The 12888-nt window shown below is 40.4% G+C and overlaps 2 protein-coding genes across 5 annotated transcripts; both read right to left on the bottom strand.

The window, feature by feature from the left end:
• Window positions 1–1696: 1696 nt before the first annotated feature.
• LOC108847128 (ceramide kinase) lies at window positions 1697–6797 on the bottom strand. The gene is made up of 14 exons (XM_018620316.2): window positions 6662–6797; window positions 5308–5473; window positions 4961–5137; window positions 4714–4881; window positions 4544–4636; window positions 4006–4098; window positions 3532–3742; window positions 3407–3430; window positions 3207–3294; window positions 2918–3067; window positions 2655–2756; window positions 2226–2576; window positions 2092–2158; window positions 1697–2002 (listed from the first exon to the last, which is right to left on the bottom strand). Exons 1-14 carry the CDS (start codon window positions 6751–6753, stop codon window positions 1862–1864), a joined length of 1923 nt encoding a protein of 640 aa, XP_018475818.1. The 5' UTR covers window positions 6754–6797; the 3' UTR covers window positions 1697–1861.
• Window positions 6798–6883: 86 nt separating this feature from the next.
• Window positions 6884–10239, bottom strand: LOC108847127 (splicing factor-like protein 1). 4 transcript variants are annotated; one of them, XR_001948892.2, is made up of 3 exons: window positions 7786–10239; window positions 7435–7462; window positions 6884–7167 (listed from the first exon to the last, which is right to left on the bottom strand). XR_001948892.2 is itself a non-coding variant. In XM_018620315.2 (2 exons), the coding sequence occupies exon 1, from the start codon at window positions 10142–10144 to the stop codon at window positions 7823–7825; it is 2322 nt and encodes a 773-aa protein (XP_018475817.1). In that variant the 5' UTR covers window positions 10145–10239; the 3' UTR covers window positions 6884–7167; window positions 7786–7822. The 4 variants fall into 4 exon arrangements, 2 of the variants coding, with proteins under 2 accessions (XP_018475817.1, XP_056854944.1); XR_008941233.1 differs by having other exon boundaries at window positions 7435–10239; XM_018620315.2 differs by lacking the exon at window positions 7435–7462.
• Window positions 10240–12888: the final 2649 nt, after the last annotated feature.

Below are 12888 nucleotides of genomic sequence, written 5' to 3' on the forward strand. Positions count from 1 at the left end.
TATCATCATTCTTCTCCTGCTCTGTGTTATTAGTAAGACCTCCGTGACTTTCCTTATTGATATTTTCATGTGATCTGTGCCTCCCCAGCACTACTCCAGTAGAGTTGGGGGCCATCAAGGGAAGCTAAATTTACAGAGAGAGATTAATTCAGGCTAGTTTTGAGATTATAGTTAATTTGTCCGAAAATTTTCAGAAGAATCAGTTGCAGGGATCAGATTTATTACTGGTGGTTTCTCCAATTTTTTTTTGATCAAACACTCATTCATTCATAAGAAATCAGTTTACACTCCAATGGAGGAGGTAGAGCTTAGCAATAGGAGGGCTGACTTTGCCACAGAGTCAGCCATAGCATTACTTAATCTAGGAACATAAGAAAAAGAAACAGCAGTAAAAGATGAACTAAAATGATAGATGTCAAACAAAATGCCGAACAACGCTGGAACCGAGCCTCTTTCCTTCAGCAACTTAACCAAGACCAGAGAATCAGACAGTATCATTAGGGATTTGATGTTCAACGAGGCGGCATGCATAACCGCTAATCGAATGGCGAGGGCCTCAGCCATTAACGCCGAAGAAACATAGGTGCGAGAAGCGCTGAGAGGTTCTATCTCTCGATTTGGTCTCCAACCTGAAAAGACAACACCAAGCCCACAGTTCTTTGTACCCGCATCCCATGCACCATCGACGTTACATACTGTAGTCGTTGGGGAGGGCGTTAGAAGCGGTGGAGCAAAACGAGATGGCATGAGAGGTAGGTGATTAGTTGGTTTGTCAGTTTGAACTTGCGCCTGTTGCCATTCTCGCGCATCAGTGATTGCCTTCACAATAATTTCCATGGCGGAAAAGGTTTTATTCTCAAAACAGAGCTTGTTCCTTGCCTTCCAGAGATTCCAGAGGATCCATGGCCACAATGGAACATGTAGACCGACTGGAGGTAAGACAGTGAGAGAGTGACCAAGTGATATCAAGGCTGCAATGGAAGGTGTTAGTGGGTCGGGTTTATAAACCAGCGGAGCAAGCTCCCAGACATGGGTTGCAGTACTGCAGTGGAGGAAGACGTGTAGATCATCTTCAACACCATCACAGGTTTTACAGTTAAAAGCAGGAACACCCCTAGAAGCCAGGTTAGAACTAACCGGGATTGCTTTCCGAACAAGTTTCCATAGAAAGTCCTTTATCTTTGGGGAAGTCTTGACATTCCAGATGTTTTTGAGCCAATCAAAGGAAGAAGATACAGTATCGCTATTAACAGCGGAATCGATTCCAGCTCCGTAACCCGTCTTGGTGGTGTAGACTCCTGTCTTGTCAAGAAGCCAAACGATGCAGTCCTGAGATGGAGCGGAGCTTGTAATGATGCCAAGGATGTACTTTTCATACTGGGGCAGGTGCAGTTGAATTTTCTCTTTATCCCATTTATTGGTGATTGGGCATAACAGATCACTAACCATTAACTCAGACTCTGTCCTATTTGCAGGACCCATAGGAGTCATTGGAGCTTCACAAGATAGCCACGGGTCTGTCCAGACCCTAATTTTCTCACCACTATGAAGGTGAACAATGTTTGCAATTATGATGATCATGAGCAATGTTTAACCTTTATGTATATCACCCAAGTATCACATCAGATTTTATTTTTCAAGAAGATGAACACTGCAATATTATCTCTCTCCAGAACCCAAAATTGTTGCACACGGAGAGACAAGGCAGCGCTGAGTTCATATATTGAATTAGTAACGTTTACATACATTGAATCCCTTTTAGAATGATATTATTGCCATGTCCATTATCATACTTAATTATCTAGTTTCAGTCTCATATAAGGTTCCACTTAGGTCCCGACCATATTCACATGCATGTTTGTTATACCTCGGGACCAGAGGCGAACAGAGGTATAAGACCACGCAAGACTTGAGCTGATAAATGGTGAGCCTCAAAGATCTCTCCATCCAAGTTCCACACACTCTCTGCTTCCCCAATCGAAGTAAACGTGAACGCTCGTGTCTGCATACATACCCCACAATACATTTGAGTTAAGAGATGATCAGAAACAGAGCATCTGAAAAATAAAATGTCTTCAAAACTAAACAAACCTTGTGATATTCCACAAACTCAAAGTTTAAAGGTTCCCCGCCTTTCTTCGCAAGCTCCGTGAGGTGCCTGCAACCATAAAGAAACCCAATAAGGAAAAGAAGAAGTAAAAGAAAGATGAGAAGGCATTTATTACCATAAGTACTTGGGGCGTGAACAATCTTTGATGAGTATGAGATGAAGGAAACCGTCAGAGAGGTGTGCATCCACGACAAGACCGTCAGGTGCTCTTTCATTTCGGTTTGACATCACTGCCGCACCTATACTCAGAAACCGCCCTTTCGTTCTACACCATCTTGTTTTCTCTTGACACGCACGTGTAGTATTCCCATCCTCTGCCTTGCTGCTGCTACAAACGCTGCATTTTGCGCGACATAGTATCTTCTCTGTTCTTGTTGTACTTCGAAATGGCCATGTCTTACTCCGCGTGAGTGGTGAAACTTTAGCGTTCTCTGCTTCTTCAAACATCACCTCTGCCTCATATGATCTTTGCATTTAACATATAAACCACCATTGTTCAGCACATCTTGGCAGCGTAAATTGGTACATATGTTAAGGAAAATACCTGTGCTTCAAGAATACTTTAGTTCCAACATAATCATAGCGTTTAGGACCCATCCACCGATACTTTTCACTTTCTGAAATGACATCACCATAAAACCCGTATCTGAACTAATCAATTGTACAGAAAACTCTGTTAGAGATCAGAACAATCCATTAAAGACAGTAGAGGTGATTCATTAAACAAATGAGAATGACGCCAATATCAAGGATGAAAAGTTAGAGAGCTAAATGCAAAACATTTCACTAAAAGGATTTAGTCATTACCCAGCAAACGAGGCTGCATAACGAATAAAAGGTTCAATCGCTGATGTTGGTGTCGTTTTCCACCTCACGACCTGCATTGCATCAAGGAAGAGCTTTCTACCTAGAATGATATGCAGCGCAGATGTTACCGGATCACGAGCTCCTGTGGTGCTGTAACTCGACAGCATAAACAGTAGTTTTAAAACTTTAAGCTAACACAACTGATTGCATCTTCTAATATATGGCACAAGATCATCTTTGCTAGTAAAAGGAAGGATTATAATTAATATATGATAGTAAGAAAACGCACCATATAACTATTGCATCAGTTGAACCTGCCGGGATGAGGCCAAATCTAGGCCTTTCACCACTGAAGGGATGATCAGAATCTTCAGTTCCTGCAAATTGTTAAGAAAACGAGCAAGACAAATAGAAAATAAGAGGACAAAATAAGAAACGGAGGAGATGCTTGACTAACTGAATGTCTTGTAGGGAATAAAACTCACTGACCTTGACATGAGCCATTGACTGTCCCTGTAACGAAAACAGTAACACCAAAAGATTACAACTAGTTAAGAGTCATACAACCAATTTGAATAAAAAGGATGAGATGAGGAGTTGATTCAAATACATACTGAAATTCATGACCTCTTGAACTGAATCATGAAGAAGAGGGAAGTGTTCCTTTTGGTCACTCTCATGAAGTGCATCTCCTGATTCTGGAACTGAGGAGCTACCTCTACTTTGGACAGTACTAAGGGAATCAGAAGGACTTGGTGGAAGAGGGACTTTGAGCCTTGACAAAAGATATCCATTGAGGACCTCGTTGAAGAAACCGTCTCCACCCTGTACGTAGGTCGAGTTTCTAAGATATCAAAATAGTGACAATCGTTTAACAAGAAAACAGATATATGATCCACAGGTAAGCCTCATGAGGAAGAAAATGTGACAACAGGAGTGGAGAAGCCTCCTCAACTTTCACTAAACCATAACTTGACTCAGAAATGTATTTAAATTGAAGGTTGTGTTATGTCACATCACTAAAGTATTTCACAGATGCACTTAGCGAATCAATCACTCAAATTATTGTTGAAAGATCTACAACTTACAACAGCTATGATGCCATCATATGAACGGAGTTCTTTGTTTTGGATAGATGCCATTACATCAAATGCATGTCCTGCTCGTTCTGTTACAATCACCTGATTTCAATGGCAAATCAAGAATATCAAACTAAGGAAAGCTATAGTATGCACAGTGAGCAAAACACGTATGTCTTTCTGTATGAGAGAGTTATATTAACACAAGAAACTACGCAAAATGTTGTAGAGACAAAGAAAGTCTCATTTGGCCAACACAACATTTCTCAACTAGCAAAAACTGTGGAAGTGATTGCTGCAATGTCTACTAAAACAATATATACACACATTACTACTCACTTTGCTACAGGTATAAAATATGACTACAGAATAAATAACAAGTAACTACTGATCTTGACAAACCACAACAAATCAAATACAATAATTGGTAACAACATTTCTCCCTATGCCTTTCTCCATCAAAAGATTAACCTATAACAACTCTCATAAAGGCAATTACTAGATGATCATTCTACTAGTAATGTGATGAAGTAAGAATAAAACAGACCTTAGTATTAACTTTAGCGCGGATGAAAATCTTGGAAACAGTTTCCCATATCTTAAGACCACTTGCTTTGCCACTTCTCGGATGTACGAATACCTAAAGAGGTTGCAAGAAAATCATTCATAAGAATAAGAGCAACAAAGTGCACACAAAAAAAAAATATATATAAATACCAATAGATTTCTTGGTCTTTCAACTTCCTTGATCAAAGAGTAATTCAACTGATCCATCCAGCTCTGGCACGTCTCCAAATCCATATGCCCAAAAGTGAATGCGGCGAGTTTCCAAAGGCAAGGCTCCTTGGGTGAAGTTTGAAATCCGTGGACAGTGAACCGATACATCTAACATCAAAGCAAAACTCTCATTACATTGTAGTATCTACAAGAAGAAAAAAAAAGGTTAGAAAGAAAGAAAGAAAACCTGTTGAGTAGAAGTTAACAAGCGTTGTTTCCGGAAACATTCTTTGGCATGTCCAAGGCCTGACTTGGGACTATGCACCAAGCCATAGCTATCAAACTCCACAGCATAAATATCAGAGAATCTGATCTCTGTTTCAGTGTTCTCCCAACTTCCAATTCCCAAACAAGTCGTTCCTTCCTGAACACACACAAAAAAAAAAAACTAAATTTAAGAACGTTATCATCTATTATATATGACATGAATTTGGAAAGAGCATAAAAATATAAAAGTCAACGAAGAGAGTCGTCTCTCTGATTTAATCTGAGGAAAGAGATAAAAACACATATAAATCAATCGAGGAATCTTACGCAATCTGAAGAATCCAAACATTTCCATGACAAACCATGTTGATTCCGTGTAAGCAAAACATCTCCGACATGATCCAAGTGAAAACACCCGCTCATTACCGATAATTCACAATCCCGATCCACATTGCTGCCGGAATCTTCGTGCCCTTCGTCCATTGTACTCGAGCTATAAAATCAAACCGATGTTTGCTTCAGCTTTCAAGATTAAAAGTGCACAATTCGTCAATGAATTTGATTTTTTTTTTCTGTTTACGACGATGATCGTCAACGGTCGTCGTTGTACGAGGAAAGAATAGGTTGAGAGCATCAGAGAATTTCTAGATCTGAATGGGCCACTATGGGCTAATTTCATAGTTGGGCCTCCCTTTTATATGTTCCTCATTTTTTTCAAACAACTCTTTTAAGCTAGTACTAGGATTTGACCCGCGCTTTAAAAGCGCGGGTTTATTTTTTATTTTTATTTTTATAAATTTTGAATAAGTTTGTGAAATGAAATATTTTCATTTATTTTTATTGTATTGTTTTATTTTTATTTTATAAATGGGTATTTATGTTTAAAATTGAACTTGATTTTTTTTCAAAATTTTGAAGTGGTATTTTAAAATTTTTCAATCAATTTTCACTTTTATGTACTGAATTTTGAAGGATATAATTTTTAACAGATTTAACTTGTGAATAAATTAACATTATATTCTTTTAATAATTTAAGTCTTTCATTATCAATATTAAAATATTTTCAGAAAGTTTTAATTATATTGAGAAAAAATAATAATTATTATGTGTAAATATTTGTTAATATCAATATTAGAACTTGGCCCAAATGAAAAATGTGAACTTAGATAAATATTAAAATCGACCCAAATAGCCCAAAACCGTGAAATTAAAGGAACAGAAAAAGTTTGGGCTTATAACTAAAAGACCCATTACTTGAAAATGATACAAAATAACAGAAATACCCTTAATGAAACCTGCAACTTCCTTATAACAGAAGGGTAAGTTTAGTAAAAAAATCAATAGGATCCTGCTTTAATAGTATAGATATAATTTTATACAGTTAATTAGCTTGCTATAAGTTACGCGTTTAAGTTCACCTGTCATCTTATTGCTCATCTAATTAGTGTACTCTTTGTTTTGATAATACTTACTATTGTAATATATATGAGAAAACATTGAATCTGAAAGCCGATCTTATGTGTTAACAAATGGATAGATAAATTTATAAATAATATCTAAAAGCCGATCTAAGATTTTTTTAACTTCTATGCAAAATCAGAAAATTTCTTGTTTTCTCTAAAGAGATGTATATGTATTCTTCCGAGACAATGCCTTCACTTAACACAAGAAACAGTAATACCGTTGGCTCGGACAGAGGTTTCCGGTTTGCCGATGGCAACAAACTGAACAAAAGCGGATGCGCAACTTCCTCCATACGAATATGTTTCCCATGCGAATATCCCTACTATCATCACACCACTTACCAAAATTGTTAACGTGAGCACACACTTAAACATTGGTTTCTATGGTCAGTCTGCACCTAACTTATTAAAAAAGCTTTCTATCAAAAGAAAAGTTTAAATGATCCAAAGATGTATCAGGAACTAGATATGATATGTCGACACCAATACCACCAAAAGTTTCAAATCCCAAACTGAAAAAGTACAGAAAATAAATTATTATCAGTAACATAAATAAAATATCTTATGGCATTTATGAAGGAAACAGTATGAACTGGGAGCTTCCAAGCCTGAATCTCTGCATATTTCACAACAGCATAGCAAGGGGTTAAGATGTGAGTCCCAAACTTCCAACAAGAAAGATGTAAGAAAATCACGGTACAAGAGGCTCCAAGAAACATCACACCTGTAAAAAAAGTTAAGACAATAGAAGAAAACAAAAAGGTTCATGTCAATATAGAATAAGAGAGAGACAAACTTCTGGAACATATGCTAGTGGTACTTTAGATCTTGTCACAGAGAAAAGAAACTGAAAACAAATGCGGGCCAGAAAACACGTTAGAAGTTACTAAATAAACAAAAAAGACGAAAAATAGTAGAGATTGAAAAAAATTAGATTGATAAATATTTTTGATCATCCAACTACCAAGTTCTATGAATTAGAGTTGAATACCAGAACAGATGCTCCTTTAGCTGTGGGACTGCTCACAAACACAACAGTAACCAGATTAAATGAGCTACATCAATTAGTTAACATCTTACAAAACTATAAACAGAAAATTACATAAGAAGGAACATAAAAGGGGAAAAACTTTCGAAAAAGGCAGTATCACACAACATGCTCAACTTGGTTCATCCTGCAATTGCAAGTCTAAAAAATGATAATTCGGGAAAAAAATATTTCTAATACGTAAAACTTTTCAGGATGAAAACTTTTATCATATGCTTAAAGCCAAAATGACCCGTTTCAAATTCTAAATTTAAAACCCGTTAGCCAAGATAATATCAAATGAGGATATCTTACCTCTCCACTAAGGAGTTTATCCTTAGAACACCACATGCTACTTCATCTCAGCCATGAACTTCTCATACTCAGAATCTCCAACAGCGGATGGATTCTCTGCAGGTGGCTGAACTGGAGGCTTGGGAGCCCAGGGTGCGTTCCCCATGCTCTGCGAATATCCAACAGAAGGTGGCAGAGGAGGATTAGGTGCCCAAGGTGCATTACCTACACCTTGCGAGTGATCAGATGACGGCATAGGAGGATTGTTCGCCCACGGCATGTTACCCATGCTTTGGGAATGATCAGCAGACGAGGTCGGCACTGGAGGTGGAGGTGGAGGTGGAACAGCAGCGTAATAAGATGGATAACTCATATACGGAGGCTGTCCAGGCACACCTGAAAGCGAACCACCATAGACATTTGGTGGCACAGATGGAGGAGGAGTACCACTGTCTGCTTGTACTACTCCTGGTGGGAAGCTTTGCTGGCTTTCACTAGTAGTAGTGCCAGGTGGAGGAGCTTGTGTCACATGAGGAGGTGGTGGTGGTGGTGGGTAGTGCATTCCATAAGGAGACATGTGTTGACCAGGGACGGGATGGTAAGAACCAGGAGGAGGCGGAGGAGCATATTGTGAATAGGAAGGAACAGGAGGACCCCAAGGAACTGGAGCCGGTGAATATGAAGGATTTGGCAGTTGCCCACCAGCGCCATATGGTTGTGATGGTGGAGGAGGATAAGATTGAGTAGGTGGGGGAGGTGCCGGGGGCCCAGGAGGCGGTGCCGGTTTACCAGCAATCCTGACAGCAAGTGTTTTACCTTCTAACCGATAACCATTCATTGCCTGTATCGCCGAATTGGCCATCTGGACATCTGCGTACTTCACAAAACCATAGCCTCTGCTCAGACCAGAAATATGGTCCTTTATTACCTTTGCCATCACAATTTCGCCAAAGGGTGAAAAAAGATTAATCAAACCATCGTCCTCAAGCATCGTAGGTAAGAACCCAATGTAGAGATTTTTTTCATCATATTCTTTGGAGGGTTTGGCTGGATTTGACCCTAAGCCAGGATGCGCACTTGCCCCACTGCCCCCATTGCTAGCCCATGGAGGATTACTTCCAGAACTTCCCGGACCAAGAGCCAAGGTATTAGTACTCTGTTTGAGAGAAGATTCAGGGAGAGTTCCTCCTAACTCAGCCAAAAAGTTCTGATATTCATCATCCATTTTCTTCCCATTAGTATCCTTCACAGGGCAATCAATAGTAGGGTGTCCACCATCACCACAAATCTTGCAAAGCACATCACTTTTAAAGGTATTCAAACGAGATGGACACGCGAACTGCCTATGTCCTGGCTCACCACACAGCCTACAGAACTCTTCATCCCTTATAGTACCATTCAAGGTAGCAAGCTCCCTCAGCTGTTGCCTCTTGTGTTCGTTCAGTACCTCATCAACAGGCTGAAGAAGCTTCTCGACCATACCAGCAGCAGCTTCAAGTGCCTCCTGAGTCTCAGCCTCAACCAAAACATGCAAATCCTCATTTTCAGCAGGGTCGTACTTCATATCCTTCTTCTGCAGCCTACCTTCCTTCATAGACCCTTTACCCCTAATCACAATCTTAGCACCAGTCTCCCTCTCCATCCTCTTCTGAGTATTCCCCCTGGGACCAATAATAAGACCAATGAAATTATAACCGGGATAGTCCTTCATCGGAATGAACAGCTTCTTCTGGAGCTTGGGAGGCCTGTAATCCGCGGGTGGTTTAAAAGCAGGATTCTTTTTAATAATCTGAGATATAATCTCTTGCCTCTCTCTATTCAACCTCTCCCTCGCTCTGTACTCCCTAGTGTTGATCCTAATCCCCATGTTATCATACACGGGCTCCGGCGAGGGAGACCTCTGCCCCTCGGGTCTATCATCCAAAGCCATACCGGACTGAAGCAGCCTACTGATATCAAGCAACCTGCTGTTCAAAACCTGAATCTCGGGATCGAACTCGATACCTCCGACGATCTCCTTGATGTAATCGGGCAGCTGAATCGTCGGCTTCGGCTCGTCGTCAGCCCATCTCGACTTACGCTTCCTAGTACCGGAGTCGCCACCGCCGCCACCTTCGGCGCTCGTGTTGGTAACCGACTCGGAAGGAGGAGGATCCCACCTGCTCCGACGCTTCCTCCGGGTTGTGGTGTCCTCGGATTTGTTCTTGTCGTCACCGGTAACGCCGTTAGAGGAGCCGTTGGTAGCTTCGGGAGCAGGAATCTGATCGGGGGCGAGGGAAGCAGAGTTATCATCCTTGAGGGAAGCTACGGTTTCAGAGGAAGCAGGACGAGGAGGTTGATCGAGGGGATGGGAAGAAGGATTCAATTCGACGGAATCCATGGCGAGGTCGAGAACTAGGGTTTCAGATTTGGGAGAAAGCAAAGAGATGAAAGAGGGCTATGTGTGTAGGTTTAAGTTATGACGAAGGTCAAGTTGCAATTTTAGATAGGCGACAAAAGTAGAAACGAGGCTCGGAGATTAACAGGGGCGGCTTTAGCTCTGTTGGGCTGGTACCAGACTTAGGCCCATTCTAAGCCCAAATTATTATTTAACGACACTATATTTGATCAAGAGGGTGGGGACGGGTTCGGATTTGGTTTGGTTCGGATAGATGGTTTCAGATTTTTGGGATCAGCTTTCAGGGTATTTTTAAAATTTTTGTACAAATCTTTGTGAGTTCGGTTTGAATTCGAATAACCCATTTAAATTATTTTAAATTGGTTATATATTTTAAATTTTTGAAAATCAATAAACAAAATATTGCATATATATTTGAATAGCATATGTCAAAATACCTAAATTTAACAGTATCGATCGACACGGGATGAACAGTACGCATAATGAACAGTGTCGTTCGACGCGTAATAAATAGTGTCGAAATGAACAGTACCGGGATGAATAGTTTTTTCTCACACAGAATGAATAGTATCGTTCGATGATTGGTTCACATTGTTGATCGTTGCTGTTTGGAGAATGTTAATCGGCTCTAGAAGATCAGCATCATTCGATACCTAGATTTCTACGCTATTGATTGCTACTTTGAGGCTATCTCTTATACTTATGGATCACGCATATTGGATCATGTGGCTCTGCTAGTAAGAGCGTTAGGGCATGTGCATTGAGGGATTTAGACGAGTTCGTGGGCTCGAGTTCTAAGACCCAAACTTTAAAAATAAATGAAAAAACGGGTTTAAATCGCTGAGCCGATCCTTCCCAGTGAACCCGTATGATACGGGTTCAAGGCACGTGTCTCTCCTCCATTGGCCACGCGGTATCACGTAAACGCGTTGGAAAATAGGGTTTCGAGAGATCTCTCTCATTTTCTCGTTTCTTTTCGAAAAGTAGGGTTTCTCGGTCTCGGAGGCGATTTCTAAAGCGACGCCGGCTCCCGGAGCTTTTGACGATCAGTCGACGCCGGACTATCTCCTCGACGATCTCAAGTTAGTTTCGAGGGGTTTCACCGTTTGATTTAAACGATTAGCCTTTCATTTAAACGATTAGGGCTCGGTGATTGAAAATCAATTTTGGGGGTTTCAAGTTAGGGTTCGAAATCGATATGTGGGTTTCGATTTTCGGTTTGAAATTGTCATGCGGTTTGAAATTGTCATGCTTTATGTGTTTTCTTTCTTAATCGAGTTGTGGTTTCTTTCTTACTTCATCTTGTTCTCTTTCTGGTACAGATGGATCCCGGTGAAGATAGAAGTGAGGCAAAGAGGCAACAGGAGTACATGAATATGGTGGCATACGTGGCTGATTCGGAGTATGGGATTCCGACGAGGTGTCCCTGTGGTGGGAGGATAATTAACGAGGTGAGGGGGAAGGACCACAACGACACTCTTCCTGGGAAGCGGTTCTTCACGTGCATTCACTACGAGGTAAGGGTTCTTCTAGCATATATGTTTGTGTTTTTGTATCTGTTATAGTAATTTTTCCTCATATCTTTTTTTGTTTTTGTTGTCAACAAGGGTGATGGGTTACATTATCGTCAGCCTTGGGTGACTGGTGTCCAGGAGCAACTCGAAATCTTGACTAAGCGTGTGGAGGAGGCTGAGCAGCTGATCAAGTGGGTGCCAGAGCTCAAACAACAGATTGAGGGACTGGAGGTAAAGTATAGTCGTTGTTTCTTTGTCTTATTTTTCTTTATATTTTATGTTCTCTGTAATATTTTTGTTTTGATTTTATTACTTCACTAACACATTGTCTCTCTTTATTTACATGTCCAGACAGAGGTTAAAAGCCTCACGGGGGTTGTTGATCACCTCAACGCTGAGGTTTATAACCTCATTGTGCAGGTCTCGCACTTGGAGAAGGTCTGCTTCGACTAAAAAGAAAAGGTAACACTGAACTTGAACTAGAACATAATTGTAGTTATAGTGTAATTAAGTAGACTTGAACTAGGTATAGTATAAGTGGAACTGAACTGAAGTAGGTTAATTGTAGTTGTAGTGCCATTGTAGTTCAAGTCGTAGTACAATTGTCTTCAATTTTTTTCATTAACTTTGTTTTGGTTAGTTGCGTAATGAATGGTGGAGTGTTTAAAACTGATTTGATGTGTATAATGAATGCTCTCTGTCAAGCTAGTTGTAGTGTAGTTAACAATAATTAATTGTTGGTAGTTAGAGTATGTTTATTTTTTTTGTCCTTTGAAAGGCAAAACTAGTTTAAAAACATAGGCAATCCTCATCTTAAAACACACACAACCCACATCTGAAACACACAAACTTGATAACCGAAACCAACCTTGAAAACACATCGCAAACCAAAATGGATCATTTTTCCCTAATAGCTTCCCATAGCAGTGAAGTTCCATACACAGGGTGTTCTGAGGTCTGGTGCTGATCAGTGCTTGGTTGAACACTAGCAAGGATCCCATTGTGAGTACTGACCAGAAGGCAGGGGCGTTTTGGAAGAGAATTGAAGAGTACTTCAATGCTAGCCCTCAGCTCGTTGGCTCCGTTCCTAGACCGTGGGGTCAATGTAAGCAGAGGTGGGGAAGAGTGAATGAGCAGGTTAACAGGTTTGTCGAAAGCCATGAAACCGCGTTGAGGGAGCAAGCGAGTGGCACTAATGAGAATGATGTCATG

The sequence above is a fragment of the Raphanus sativus genome, unplaced genomic scaffold (genome assembly GCF_000801105.2).
Source record: "Raphanus sativus cultivar WK10039 unplaced genomic scaffold, ASM80110v3 Scaffold1513, whole genome shotgun sequence".
Lineage (NCBI taxonomy): Eukaryota > Viridiplantae > Streptophyta > Magnoliopsida > Brassicales > Brassicaceae > Raphanus > Raphanus sativus.